This window comes from Lagenorhynchus albirostris, chromosome 2 (genome assembly GCF_949774975.1).
Source record: "Lagenorhynchus albirostris chromosome 2, mLagAlb1.1, whole genome shotgun sequence".
Classification (NCBI taxonomy): domain Eukaryota; kingdom Metazoa; phylum Chordata; class Mammalia; order Artiodactyla; family Delphinidae; genus Lagenorhynchus; species Lagenorhynchus albirostris.
In genome coordinates this window covers 98,384,430-98,400,364 of record NC_083096.1, presented here as the reverse complement: position 1 = coordinate 98,400,364, position 15,935 = coordinate 98,384,430, and the positions used below count along the sequence as shown (strand labels likewise).

General features: G+C 34.9%; 1 protein-coding gene and 1 long non-coding RNA gene across 3 annotated transcripts in view; one reads left to right on the top strand and one right to left on the bottom strand.

Annotated features, from left to right (window-relative positions):
• Window positions 1-15,935, top strand: part of AGL (amylo-alpha-1, 6-glucosidase, 4-alpha-glucanotransferase) — a 79,487-nt gene that overhangs the window by 39,833 nt on the left and 23,719 nt on the right. For both annotated transcript variants that reach the window (XM_060139519.1, XM_060139518.1), the window contains exons 23-27: window positions 133-266; window positions 1,173-1,348; window positions 5,547-5,649; window positions 8,892-9,117; window positions 10,345-10,456. In XM_060139519.1, the coding sequence (XP_059995502.1) occupies window positions 133-266; window positions 1,173-1,348; window positions 5,547-5,649; window positions 8,892-9,117; window positions 10,345-10,456 (751 nt within the window). The remainder of the gene's footprint in view (window positions 1-132; window positions 267-1,172; window positions 1,349-5,546; window positions 5,650-8,891; window positions 9,118-10,344; window positions 10,457-15,935) is intronic.
• LOC132514594 (uncharacterized) overlaps window positions 1-15,935 on the bottom strand; it is a 115,960-nt gene that overhangs the window by 86,650 nt on the left and 13,375 nt on the right. The window lies entirely within an intron of this gene.

The window sequence follows — 15,935 nt, the reverse complement described above, 5'->3', positions numbered from 1 at the left end:
CTTTCAGTTCTAATAAGTGAAAATCTGGTTAATAGATTGCTAGATAGTAGAATTGAATGTTTGGATTTAGCTTTTAAAATACACCTAGCCTATAAGCACATCAAATTAACTCTTAAAATTATTTTATAACAGGTTGGTAAATGGTTGCAGGCTATGTTCTTCTACCTGAAGCAGATCCCACGTTACCTTATCCCTTGTTACTTTGATGCTATATTAATTGGTGCATATACCACTCTCCTGGATATAGCATGGAAGCAGATGTCAAGGTATATCCAGCAAAGCTTGAGTAGATAAGCATGTTTGTATAGAAGCCACATACAGTCAGTTTAAACACTCTTAAAAGACCAAAACATGAGGAATTGTCATACACACACAGAGCTGAAAAAGTTGATAAGTGGGTAGTAAATTTATTAACGTCCTTTAATCTGGAACACACAAAAACAAACAGTTATTAAAATCTGTTCTATAAAACTAAAAAACGTGTTGATGGGAAATTTTAATTGTTTTATGTTATCTGTTTCCGTTTATTCCTTGACTTGTTAAGTTAATGGATACAATTTCGTAAATCTACACACAGCATTCTTTTTTCTAATTTTTCATTAATTAACAGAAAAAATATTCTTCTATTATGATAAAGGAAATTTGCCTTTATTGGTGAATTTCCCTAAAATGAAACCACAGGTCGGAATGTACCAGTGAAGAGCTGCCAAATCGATTTGGGCATGATCTCAGAAGGAACAAAACTTCAGCCCTACCATTTGTTTTACAACAGGCCTTTTAAAGCCAGCTAGACAGAATACTGGGTGAAATGAAAGCAGTTCTGAAACCTTATCCAAATTGAAAATTTTGTTCTACTGATATTAGCATTGTTGCACATTTGTGTAGGGAGACTTTTTGAAGGGAAGAAACCAAGTAAAATAATATTGCCAAAAATTTTTGAATCAATGGGTATAAAATTTCAGGTATGCAAGATGAGTAAGTTTTGAGATCTGATGTACAACATTGTGGCTATAAATAACAATATTGTGTTGTACTCTTAAAAATCTGTTTTACACAGGTAGGTCTCAACTTAGTTGTTCTTACCCTAATAAAATTTTTTGAATAAATAAATGAATAATAAAAAATTTTGTATTTCCACACATAATATTTTGAACTCTATAACATTGTTGCAGCTTTGTTCAGAACGGTTCTACCTTTGTGAAACACCTTTCCCTGGGTTCAGTCCAAATGTGTGGAGTAGGAAAATCCCCTTCTCTGCCACTTCTTTCACCTTCCCTTATGGATGTACCATGCAGGCTGAATGAAATCACAAGAGAGAAGGAGCAGTGTTGTGTGTCTCTAGCCGCAGGTAAGAAATTATGTACAAGGTTAAATGTGTAAGTCAGGATTTGAGAGGACACTATGAAGAAATTATTATTAAAAAAACTCATGATGTTATTCAAGATTTCATGTTACTGCTTAGTAAAATTTCATAGGTATTCACTTGCAAAAATAATGACCGTTCTAACTATTTAATTACCACTGTGCACCAGACATTTATTTATGTGCATTTTTTATTGTGGCCAGTTAATCCTTTTTTTCATGTTTATTTTTCCAACTTATGACATTTTGCATTTTTTAATCAAATTTGTTTTACTACCCTTTTTCCATTACACTATACTTGTTTCCCAACATTAAAAATTAACCCAACCTTGTAAAATTAACCCAACCAAGTTACAAAACACGAAACAAATGTTAAATAATTTTTATTATGTGTCTAATTGCAATCAAATGCTTTCAGCTCTATTGGTATTTTTCCTGAAAGTAGATTTAAAACCCGAATCAAGTAACAAGTTGAAATCTAAGCAAAATAGGCTTTTGGTTTCTTCTTAATAAATTTCAAGCTATTTCTAAGAAGTATTTAATATTTGAGTCCACTGAAGTTTAGAACTTTCCAAACTAAACTGAAAAATACTAACTGCAGGATGAAAGTAACAGCGTTGTCCGTGTGAATTCCTCTGTTTACCCTTAAATTTGCATTTGCTCAGACCAAGAAAAAAGACCTAGTGGACCCAACAAATAAAAAAGAAGTTAACTTTTCATTTGGAATGATCATATGAACCTTCTGAATGTTTTAATTATGTAATTGTGTTTTAGATTTTCACTCAACTATTTGATCTCCTTCTGGTACTTTCCCCTGTGAATCCATGCAGATGGTCATAAAACTGAACAGGGCCATTGTGAAAAAAAGTTGATAGGCAGAATTTGATTTTAAAGCTTATTGTTTAGAAGCCTATTACATAGAATAGTGATCTCAACATTTTTGATTATTCACTGCTGTTGTTAAGCACTCCCAAAATAAATATACTGATATATTGATATCATAAATGATATACTGATATAAGCTATGATACTTGGTATGTTTACATATCAGGTACAATGTAAAACAAAAAGAGAAACTAAAAAGATAAGTTCATAAATATAAATAGAAGTTCTGGGATTTCTTTCTAACATGCTAAAGGAGAGTTTTATATACTCCATACTAACAATATATAGGACTGTTCTCAGATTTGCAGATAGATTTCTTCGTTTCATTTTTAAATGAATACAAAGGCCAGGAATACCTTCCTTTGGTGACAGTGGTGCAATATATGTATATAATTATAAACTTTTATAATAATTGACAAGGTAGAAATCATTCAGAAGATGTGTGATCTTAAGTCATATACTCTGAGAGGTCAAAAAGTTAATACAAACATTTCCACACATCAGTGCTAGAGATTTTAGTTTTGACTTTTTAACAAAGACTAACTGCCTGTATTTTGGGGCATACCAACTCAAACTCACCCTTGGATCTATCTATACTTACATTTTATGCAAGGTATTAAGTGGATTAAAGTACCAGGAAGTCTGTGCCGCACAGAGTACTATATATATATGTGATAGCTGCTGTCATCATCATCATCAGAATTACATCATCAACCATATATTGGGTTGGCCAACAGGTTCCTTCGATTTTTAAAGTAAAAATAAAAGACACGTTTTTAATTTTCACCAAGAAGTCTATTGAACATCATATGCACCGTTTTGTTCCATTACCTTCCCAAAACTTTTTATCTTTTTGAGCAAAGAACTGTTCCAGGTGCCTTTTACAGTCTTCCAGGGAATTGAAATTTTTTTTTTCCATTAAGAGAATTTTGTAAAGACCGAAATGAATGGAAATCCAAAGGTTCAATGTCTGGTGAATACAGTGGATGAATCAGAACTTCCCAGCCAAGCTGTACCAGTTTTTGACTGCTCATCAAAGAAACATGTGGCCTTGAGTTATCCTGATGGAAGATGATGAGTTTTCTGTCGACTAATCCCAGATGCTTTTCGTCGAGTGCTGCTTTCAGTTGGTCTAATTGGGAGCAGTACTTGTTGGAATTAATCATTTAGTTCTCTGGAAGGAGCTCATAATAGAGGACTCCCTTCCAATCCCACCATATACACACATCACCTTCTTTGGATGAAGACCGGCCTTTGGTGTAGTTGGTGGTGGTTCATTTTGCTTGCCCCACAATCTCTTCCATTCCACATTGTTGTACAGTATCCACTTTTCATCACCCATCACAATTTGTTTTAAAAATGGAATGTTTTCATTACGTTGCAGTAGAGAATCTCATGTGGAAATACCGTCAAGAAGGTTTTCCTCACTTAACTTATGTGGAACCCAAGATCAAAGTGATTAACATAACCAAGCTAGTGCAAATAATTTTCAATGCTTGATTTGGATATTTTGAGTATGTCGGCTATCTCCCATGTGGTATAATGTTGATTGTTCTCAATTAATGTCTCAATTTGATCACTGTCAACTTCAACTGGTCTACCTGATCATGGAGCATCGTCCAGCGAGAAATCTCCAAAAGAAAACTTTGCAAACCACTTTTGACAAGTTCAATCAGTCACAGCACCTTTCCATACACTGCACAAATCTTTTTGTGCGTTTCAGTTGCATTTTTACCTTTCTTGAAATAATAAAACATAATATGCCAAAAATGTTGCTTTTTTTCTTCCATCTTCAGTATTAAAATGGCTACACAAAAATTCACCAATTGTGATAAGTTTTTTTTTTAATGCACGACAGATATGACAGCTGTCACAATACAGTATAACAAAATTATGTTGAATGAAGTTAAAGACAACTAAGCGCTACTAGAGCCATCTTACGGAAAAAACCAAACAAACTTTTTGGCCAACCCAGTATATAAACTGTATATGTGAACCATGTATAAACAATACCCAAAGTGTTTAGGGAAATTTTGTACCACTGTTTGAAAGACAATATAGAAAAAAACGTCTGATGTTACCTTTAGTTCTGATGTTTTCTTAACAGAAGAACATACAAGGTGAAGACCCAGTAAACAGGAACTTAAAGTTTTGTGAAGTATTGCCAATTTTTGTTTATCTTAGTCAAATTCTTTCACCTCTCAATTTACCTTTTATAATTAATCTTTTATTTCATTCATTCAGTAAATTTTTATAGTGATATGTACCAGTTACAATTTTCAGTGATATACTTTGGTAAACAATGCAAATGAGATTTCTGTTATCATGGATCTTATTTTCTATTGGGGAGAGACATTCATTCAACAAACCAGAAAACAAACAAGATATTGTCAAATAGTGTTAAGTGTTTAGAAAATAGTTACGAATGAATGCTGTGAACATTTTATGACCTCAGTTTTCCCTTCCTAAAATATTTGTTACATTTACTTCAGCATAGTTGGTTTTCTTGAGTGAAATGCTAATTTCCTTTACTTTCCTACTGATTATTGTTTTTAGTACAGATAACAATTATATTCTTTTCATGTTTTGTAAGAAACCAAACTCAATCTAAAAGTAAAATTTTAGATTTTATCCATCAGTCACTCTGTTTTACTTCATGCATAAAAGCTGCAGTTACCTAGAATGTTCAGGTTATTTGGCATCTGAAATCCTTGTTTTCATCTGTAAAAATTGTCTCTGGCTAACAAACTATACACTTCTAAGTCATTTTAAGTCAATGGGAAATTTGGTAATAAAGTAACTCTATAGTGATAGATTAATAACCATTTAATTATGTATCATTAAGGTAATCATCTCATATTTAGATTAATTTGTTGCCTTCGAATTACACATAGAACCTTTTAAAATATATCATTACTATTATATTAAGAGTTTCTTGATGTGTTAATTATTTGACCTCTGATTTTAATCTTTAACTTTAATTTACTAAAAGAAAGTTTATCTGTGTTTAAAGACTCACACATTTGAACCAATTCAGATAAGCATCACTCTCTAGCACTGATTCTTAATCTATTTTGGGTGACAGATTCCTTTAAGAATCAGATATGATTATGGAACCTCATCACACAAAAGTTGACATTAAGTATAGCCATACATTCTGCAGATACCTTAAGAGGGTTTAAAGACTCTTTTTAGCTCATCCTTGACCCCCAAGTTTAGAGCAACTCATCTATAGTAATGGAGTTCATAGGTTTGTGTATATTAAGGTTAATGTATTACTTTGTTGTGTTTTCTGTTAGGCTTACCTCACTTTTCTTCTGGTATTTTCCGCTGCTGGGGAAGGGATACTTTTATTGCCCTTAGAGGTCTGCTGCTGATTACTGGACGCTACTTGGAGGCCAGGTAGGAAATCTCTAAAAAGTTGCAATGCAGGTTTATGTTCGAATGTTTTTCACATGCTCTTCAAACTTTTCTTATTCATCTATTCTCAACATTTGGGAGGCATGTTTTCCTTAGGTGTGTTTTTTAATTTTATTTTTTATATATTCAATTAATAGGATCATAGAATTTCAAAGAAGTGAAAATCTTTAAAGTTACCAAATTCTAACCCTTCATGTTACAGATCAGGTTATCTTTAGCATTTGCTACTTTATTTCAAGTAAAACTAAAAAATGTATAACCATATTACTAACATCACTCACTAAAGAGTAAAATTTCTATGCCCAAGTTAAGTGTAAGAACTCAGATGAACTTTTAGGTAAAATTGGAAAGTCTGCCATTTTCTGTTCTTCCATAATGAAGGCATTGCTGGCTTTTTGACGGAGTCCGGTAGAAAGAATTATAATACCAGGTTTTCTTCTTTTTAATGTCAGACCTCGTAACCTCCAGTTTTATGTTTTCTAGACTTAAAATGGTGTTTTCTTATGTCACAATATTATGTATGAATTTATCGGAGGTAGAAAAGAAAGGCTCTACGTCAGTGCTGTATAGTGTTCCACAAATCAGCAGTGTCACCATCATCTGACAACTTGTTAGAAATGCAAGTTCTTGGTCTCTATGCTGGATCTGCTGAATCCAAACCTGGGGATGGAAAGGGCAGATTTGGCAGATGGCAATCTGTGTTTTCACAGGGGCTCCAGGTGATTTTCAGCGGCCTAAGACTAAAGTTTGAAATCACTGCTCCGCAAGTTAAAATTTGTAGCAAAAAAAGCATTTATATGATACCTTATTTTGATGTCACCCGAGAAATAACTGGAGGTTTGCCTCTCCAAATGACAAGTTTTATTTCTGATCCTTTTAAAATTGGAAATTTCTAAGAGCATCTAAAATGTATTATATGCTTCCCTATACTAACTAATATATAATAAGACCTTTTATTATGGACTTAAGATACTATTATGGGGCTATAGAAATTTGGGAGGCTGTGTGCTTCTTCCCCAAATGCCCCTAAATGATCGTGATTAAGAAGTAGGAAGTGGAACGTCAGGAGCATAGTATAGTGGTTAAGAACTTGGGTTTGGGCCAGACTACCAGGTTCTAATCCTGGTTCCAAATGCCCACCTGACAAATTATTTGTTCTCTTTGTGCTCTTCGTAGAATGGTTATAGCACTTACTTTATAGGGTTTTTGTGAAGATTAAATAAGCTAATACGGTTAAAGTATCTAGAGCAATGTCTGCCACATGCTAAGCACTCCATAAATGTTCATTTTTAAAATAATTATTTTTACTTTCATTGTTATCTGGGCTCCCAATGATCACTTCTATGTACTGTCAAAAATTTCTGCTACTTAGTTTTATATATGACTGTCTAGATCAGGCATCAGGTAACTATGGCCTGTCACTTGTTTTGTATGACCTATGAGCTAAGAATGGTTTTTACGTTTTTAAAGGATCTTTAAAAAAAAAAAGACCATATATGGCCAACAAAGCCTAAAATATTTACTAAATATTTACTAAATATTTAGTAAATATTTACTAAAATATTACTAAAATATTTACTGTCTGACCCTTTACAGAAAAAAAGTTTGCCTACCCCTGATCTAGATGATTTCCCAGAAGATAATGCATTTGTTACGGTAGTGCTAGCTGCTATGAATTATAAACTCTTAAATTTCAATGGCTTTTCACAAACGAAATTCATTTGCTTCTGATCCTGTACGGGTGTTGAGGAGGGAACTTTCTACTTAGTGGTGAAGGGATATAGGCTTCTTTATCTTCAGGATATACCATCTTCCAGGGACTCTAGGTTCTCTCCAGTCAGCTGGCAGAGAGGGAAAGAGAGCCTGAGGAACACACACCTGTTCCATGTACTTAACATTCTTTTGCCTTAGAATGCAGTCACCTGGCCACAGCCAAGTGTAAGGTAGGCTGGGATGTATAGGAAAGCCATTTTGGTGGACACATGGCTGTCTCTACCACAGATAGTTCTACTTCCACCCTCTGCAGAGATGTTCATGGACAGAGGACTTTTTATTCAACTTTCTCATGTATGACATGTCCTAGATGATTAAGATTGCTAATACTCTGACTTTTTATTAATTGGAAGTGTCACAGTCCATACTAACACTTTTGTACTGCGAAGATAAAAAGTTCCTCTTACACTATAATTTAAGAGATGGGCGTGGGACTTCCCTGGTAGCACAGTGGTTAAGAGCCCACCTGCCAATGCAGGGGACACAGGTTCAATCCCTGGTCTGGGAAGATCTGACATGCCACGAAGCAACTAAGCCTGTGCACCACAACTACTGAGCCCATGTGCCACAACTACTGAAGCCCGCATGCCTAGAGCCCGTGTCCTGCAACAAGAGAAGCCACTGCAATGAGAAGCCTGCACACTGCAACGAAGAGTAGTCCCCACTCACCACAACTAGAGAAAGCCCATGCACAGCAATGAAGACACAACACAGCCAAAAATTTAAAAAAATTTTTTTAAAAAGAAATGGGCATTGAACTGATATATAGAATTAATTAAATTTCTAAATGTTTTAGCCAAAAAGCGTTGAGGCCTAGAGATTTTAAATGCCTTTTCCAAGGTCATACAGATGGCAACACTAGGATTTAAATCTCAGTCTTCTTATTTCTCAGTTTCATGCTCTTTCTAGAATGCCATGCCATCTTACAAAGTTGTCGTTTGGTGTATGATAGTAGAATAACACTTTGAAAGATAAAATATTCTCTACAAGTTTTTGAAAATAAATTATGTTTTTCAAGGTCAGTTTTTACCCATTTATTTTCTTATATGGTGGTTTTATTCTTGGTATCTGCTATTTAAAGTAATAAGATTCATGTTCTTAGTTCCTAAGATTTTGAAATACGAGGGATTTCAAAAGTAAAACCTAGAGCTATGAGGGACCTTAAAAATCACCCAGTCCAATCCCAAACTCCACAGATGAAAAACAATTCTCCCAGAGGTGGTTAGTCACACAGATTGTTAGAGAAAAAGACAGGGCTAGGCTCAAGGTTCCTGACTTTTAATTCAGTGCTTATTTTATATTATGACCTCTTTCTACATGAAAATACAAAGAAATAAGGGCAGGAGAGAAAATACATAAAAAATAGTGATTACCAAGAGTGACTTTTTTGTCTTCAATTTTTTAAGTGATTGTTTTCATGTCAAATGATTCACCTAATTCTGTTGTTTTAGGAATATTATTTTAGCATTTGCTGGTACCCTGAGACATGGTCTCATTCCTAATCTCCTGGGTGAAGGAACTTATGCCAGATACAACTGCCGAGATGCTGTGTGGTGGTGGCTGCAGTGTATTCAGGATTATTGTAAAATGGTCCCAAATGGTCTAGACATTCTCAGGTGCCCAGTTTCCAGAATGTATCCTACAGATGATTCTGCTCCTTTGTCTGCTGGTACACTGGTAAAGATCATTTCTTAAAATAATTTTTTTTCCTGAAAAATGACTTTTAGCTTCTAATATAAAATACATGTAAAATTAAGAATCTGAATCTTACAAATTCTTCAAATATTGGTATTTATTTAGCACCTGCTGCTACAATGAGAGATTACAGAGATAAGACTTGCTATTTGCCTAAAGAGCTTGCAACATGGTAGAAGAGGTGATGTGTATATAATACAATCATTGCAAAAAAGAGGGAAGTGCTATGTAGTCTCATAAAAGAAAGAGAGATGATCTAGTAGGTGGGTCTCAGGGAGGACTACAGAAAGTAACTTTCAGGTGAAACTTTTAGGTGAAAGTAAATTTCACCTAAACTAAACCTTGAAAGATGAGTAGGATTTCATCAGAGATGAGGGAAGTTGTGAGAAGATATTAAAGATGAAATGAATAATAAAGCACAGGGTGGATTGGTGCACAGTTTAGGACATACTGCTCAGTCTAGTTTGGCTTTTTGTGTAGGGTACCTATAGGGTAGTAAGGGATTGTGGAAAGGGTGGACCAGGTTGGAGAGCCTTGGCTACCAATCCAGGGAGTTCAGAGTTTATCTTATGAGCAGTGCAGAATGAATAAACATTTTTTTGTGTTCTTTTTTCCCCCAGGGATATTGTACTTTTGCCACTTCTGATCTGCATTTATGTTATAGTTTATTTGGTATGGAGGACTTCTAAGCTACCTCAGGGCTAGCATAGATTTATGTCACTACAATGTTTCTATCATGAAGTGTTCAAAGAATATTTGTCCAAAAATTTTTTTAACCTAAAGTAAATTACCATTATAGTATATAGTTTATCTCCATTGCTATGTATGTGGATGAATTAGAACAGCAATGCCAGTTTAAAACTCAGATTTCTGTATAATAAGCTAGATTCATTTATTAGCTGAACTGTTCACTCTAACGCAGATTACACAAATTCACAAGATTATTTTTCATGTATCAGCAAATTACAAACTATTTCATGTCACAGAATTTATAGTTAAAACTACAGTATGTTAAATGTTCATATGCCAAAGGTTTGATCTATTATATGATGTATAGGAGCTGCTTCTTTCCCCAGTCCCACCCCTTATCCCCGCTTCTCCTTTTAAGGGAAAAATATATGTTTCCACAAAACTTCAGTTGTGGAATTTGGGAGACGATGAGAAAAATGTGATTTCTAACAGAGGTAATATCCATTATATCTCAAACAGGATCAACCATTGTTTGAAGTAATACAGGAAACTATGCAAAGACACATGCAGGGCATACAGTTCCGAGAAAGGAATGCTGGTCCACAGATAGATCGGAACATGAAGGATGAAGGTACATAACTTTAGGTACATAGTAAAGATTTAGTGATGAGATGAAATTAAACCTTGTAATTGTTCATTTATTTCACAAGTATTTTATTTGTGTATAAAACTTCAGAATATAATAATGAAAAAGATTAAGAGTTTCTGATCTCACCCGTTTAGTTTTAGTTTCTAGAGGAAAGATAAAATGTTATATCTTTTGTCAGCCAGTTTGAAAGGTAATTTTGGTGCTTGAATTTATAATCATAACAATAATTGCTAATAACTAAGTGCTTGCTATGTGCTAAGCATTGTGCTAACTACTTTACCTACGTTATTCCCGTTTAACACTTCTGAGAACATTGGGCATGAGTTACATTGTTCCCTTTTTTATTGATAAGGTGACTGAAGCAGAGTAGTTTGCCCAGAGTCACACAGGTGCTAAGTGGCAGAGCTAGGATTTCATCCATAGTTTGTCTGCCCCATAATCTAGGCTCTTATAAAATACTTTTTATAAAGAGGTTTATTTGTATTCAGAGTTAAAATATACTTTTATAACCTCTTTGAAATTCATCATATTCCTATTTTTATGGCACACTGTCATCATCATTAGCCAGTGCAAGGCTAACAATAATGTATTTTATTACTCATTCCCCTAAGAGACATTCCAGTGGGTTTGTTGTATATTCATGTATTGTCTTATAAAATATATATTGCTTTAAGTGCATGTAGACCTTTTTTTCAACTTTTTAATTTTGAAAGAATTGGGGACTGATAGAAAGTTACAAAAATGACACATAAGCGTACCCTGAACCCTTCATCCAGCTTCCCCCGATGAGGACATCTTATATAACTGTAGTACAATATCAAGATCAGGAAATAGATATTAGTGTCATACTGTTAGCTAAGCTATAGACCATATTCCTTTTTCACCAGTTTTACGTTAACTCATCTGTGTGTGTGTGTATGTGTGTGTGTGTACTTCTGTGCAGTTTTACCTCATGTATAGTTTCATGTAACCACTACCACAGTCAAGGTACAGAGCTGTTCCGTCACCAAAGAGGTTTTCCTTGTGCTATCCCATTATAGTCACACCAACCACCCCTGGTCTCTAACAACTGCCAATCTGTTCTGCATCTCTATACTTTGTCATTTTGAGAATGTAGATAAATGGAATCATATAGTATGTAACCTTTTGACATTGGTTCTTTCACTAAACATAATTCCCCTTGAGAACTATCCAAGTTGCTGCATTTATCAATATTTTATTAGTTTTTATTGCCAAGTAGTATTCCCTTTTATGAATGTACCATTCATCTTTTGAAGGATATTTAGGTTGTTTCCAATTTTTTTGGCTAATACAAATGGAGCTGCTATAAGCATTCATATACAGGTTTTTGTGTAAACATAAGTTTTCATTTCTCTGGGATAAATGCCCAATAATGTGATTGGGTGATGTGGTCAGCACATGTTTTGTTTTATAAGAAATTGCCAAACTATTTTCATTTCACATTCCCACCAGCAAGCTGGATAGATCCAGTTTCTCCACGTCCTTGCCAGAATTTGTTGTTATCACCTATTTTCAGATGTTCTGATAGTTGTGTAGACCACTACACATTGTGGTTTTGATTTGCATTTCCCTATTAATGGTTTTAAACATCTGTTCATGTGCTTATTTACCATCCATATCCCCTCATTGATGAAATGTCTGTTCATGTCTTTTATCCATTTTCTAATTGGATTGCTGGTTTTCTACTGTTAAGTGTGTGTGGTGAAATACACGTTTACCATTTTATCATAAAGTATGTCATTTTAGCCATTTTTAAGTGTACAGTGCAGTGGCTTTAAGTACATTTGCACTGTTTTTCAACCATCATCGCTATCCATCTCCAGAACTTTTTCATCATCCCAAACTGAAACTATACCCAGTTAGCAATAATTCCTCATTCTCTCCCTTGCTAGCCCCTAGTAGCTACTAATCTACTTTCTGTCTCTATGAATTTGACTATTCTAGGTACCTCATATAAATGGAAGTATGTAATTTTTGTCTTTTTATGTCTGGCTTATTTCACTTAACATTGGTATATCAGAGCTACATATACTATACTCTTATGCCCTTTGTTTAAACACTACCACATTCCTTTCCAGAATTACTGCACCAGTCTCTATTCCCATTAACAATCAAAGTAGCTTCTTAAGTGTCCATATGCCTACCAACATTTGGCATTATCCTCTAATGCCAAATATGGGTGTAAAGCCATATGTAATTGTTTTAACTCGCAATTCTCCTGTTATTGAATTTGAGTATTTGCTCATATGTTTATTGGCCTCTTTGGAAAGTTTCCTTTTCTATAAATTATTTGTTCATGTTCTATGCCTTTACTCATCTTTCTTTTGGCATTCCTGTATTTTTCATGTTGATTATCAGGAGTTGTTTGTTTATTCTAGATATTTGTCCATCATTAGTTTTAGAATTGCACAAACCTTTTCCCAATTTATCTATGGTGTTCTTCACCATATTTCATTTCAGAAATCCTACCCCACCGTCATGTCTCAAAGATAATCTCTCACATTAACTTCTATTAACTATGTGAGTTTGCCTTTTACAATTTTTTTTTTTTTTTTTTTTGCGGTACGCGGGCCTCTCACTGTTGTGGCCTCTCCCGTTGCGGAGCACAGGCTCCAGACCAGGCTCAGCGGCCATGGCTCACGGGCCCAGCTGCTCCGCATCATGTGAGATTTTCCCGGACCAGGGCACAAACCCATGTCCCCTGCATCGGCAGGTGGACTCTCAACCACTGAGCCACCAGAGAAGCCCTACAAATTTTTTTTAAAAGAAACAATTCGTTCCACTTTAATTCATTTTATTTTTGTTCTTATGATTCTTGTTTTCAAGACCTATATCTGTATTAATTTACCATGTCTATGTTCATTTCTTTAACTTATTAAAATCTATATTGACCCCTAACAGAATAAGTAATTTAGTGTGTGCCCCTCTCCCTGAATTCCTATTTGATATTATCTAGGTGGAATTTCAGTTGAATTGTTATGACTGTACTTCTTTTTGTTTTCTTTGGTTATTGCTTTTTCTTAGGCAACAATAAACTTTTATGTGTAATTTGATCATCTTTTCATTCCATCTCTCTTACTAGTATCCTCTAAGATTTATGTCTTTCCTTATTTGAGTTAATCAGATGAGCTTATTTATTTATGTTAATATATGAAAACCTCTCAGAACAGTGCCTACTACTACAGTGCCTTGCTGTAGTCATTTTATTGTTGCTATATGAGTATCTTTAGTGCTGCTATATGAATGTTTTTAAAGTTGGAACTTACATGTCAAGCGCTCTGAGGCCTTGTATGGCTGGCAGTATTTTTATTATGCTTTCATATTTAAATGACAGATTAGACATAAATGCTTTTTTTCCTAAATGCTTTAGAAAATATTATTCTGTTGACTTCTTGTTTCCAATATTGCTATTGAAAGGTATATGGACCTATACCTTGTTCCATTAGAAGTGATCTACTCTTTCTTTCTTGAAGATTTTAGAACCAGCTCTTTGTCTGAATTCAGGATTTTACTCTAATTTTCCTTATCTGTTTCATTTGGTACGGTATGAGTGCTTTTAACCTGAGATCTTTCTTGATTCTAGGATATTTATCATTTTATTTCTTCAAGTATTTTCTTCCTTCTCTTTCCACTTTCTGGGGATACTTTTGTCAGGATATCTTTTGATTTAATTCTATCCCCATAGCTTTTATTTTATTTTATTATTTTTGTGTGTGTGTGGTACGCGGGCCTCTCACTGTTGTGGCCTCTCCCATTGCGGAGCACAGGCTCCGAACGCGCAGGCTCAGCAGCCATGGCTCACGGGCCTAGCCGCTCTGCGGCATGTGGGATTTTCCCGGACCGGGGCACGAACCCACGTCCCCTGCATCGGCAGGCAGAGTCTCAACCACTGCGCCACCAGGGTAGCCCCCCATAGCTTTTAGCTCTTTTTTTCTATTTTCTCCCTTTAACCATTCCTGCTACCTCTGGAGAATTTTTCAATCTTATCTTCCATCTCACTAATTCATTCTTAGCTGTGTCTGTCTACTATTTAGTCCCTTATTATCACTTTATTGTTTTCTTTATTTCAACTATTAAAAATTTCAGACCTAACGTCTCCACTTAGTCATTTTTAATGTCTTTTGTTCCTGCTTCATGTTAATAATATCTTACCTATGTCTTTGAGGATATTTATTTTGCTTATTGTATATTATTGGTCCATCTGTTCCAGTAATTCTGCTTCATGTGAAATATGTTACTCAGTTTCTCTTTTTATATAGTCATTAGACTCCTCTGGTATCTAATGTTTATCTTTTCCCAATAATGTTTATCTTATCTTATCTAATGTTTATCTTTTCATATTCCCTTGATTTATCTTATCTAATGTCATATTTCATATCCCTTATCATATTTCATATCCCTTGTTTATCTTATCTAATGTTTATCTTTTCATATTCCCTTGATTATTAGCTACTCTGTAAGCACTGAAAAGAAGCAATCTCCTTAAGTTGTAACACAGCAGCCTTACGAGCCGAGGTGGAATAAAAGTCCAAAGTGTCTGGTCAGGTCTCACGTATTTTTTGTTTGTTTTGTTTTTTTGTTTGTTTTTTTTGGAGGGAGTTAGTTTTTTTTAAGGAATTTATTTATTTTTGGCTGTGTTGGGTCTTCGGGCTTTCTCTAGTTGCAGTGAGAAGGAGCTACTCTTCTTTGTGGTGCACGGGCTTCTCATTGCAGTGGCTTCTCTTGTTGCGGAGCATAGGCTCTAGGCGCGTGGGCTTCAGTAGTTGTGGTCCACGGGCTCAGTAGTTTGTGTCTCGTGGGCTCTAGAGCACAGGCTCAGTAGTTGTGGTGCACAGGATTCATTGCTCCGCGGTATGTGGGATCTTCCTGGAGCAGGGCTCAAACCCGTGTCCTCTGCACTAGCAGGCGGATTCTTAACCACTGCACCACCAGGGAAGTCCTCACGTGTTTTTATTAGTTTCTCCCAAACATTATGTGACTTCTTCACATCAATACCTCACATATACTTCTGTAGTTTCTCCAGGGTTGATTGTGGGGAGGGAGGCAATAGCCTGGAATACTTTGCCAACGCATCAGAAAGTGCAAAAATAAATTTTCTACCCACTTTTTGCATTTGAAACAACCTATTCATTCATAGTCATTTTGACTTGTGTACCTTTTTGTATGTGTTCTTATGACTTTGTAGCTAAATCTCTGAGATTTACTCACTAAACATTGACTATCCAATTATTTAATATCAGATAAATTAAAAAGCTCTTTGCCTTTGTGTCATATATTTAATATCAAATAAACTGAAAAGCTCTTTGCTTTTGTGTATCACTTGACAAACATTTTCCAGAAGCTAGTACCTCTATTCCTAGCTCATAATAGAGAAAATAGGAGGAGGTAAAAGTAGCTTGCCCAAGGACATACATCAACCATCCATTAACAAACATAGGGG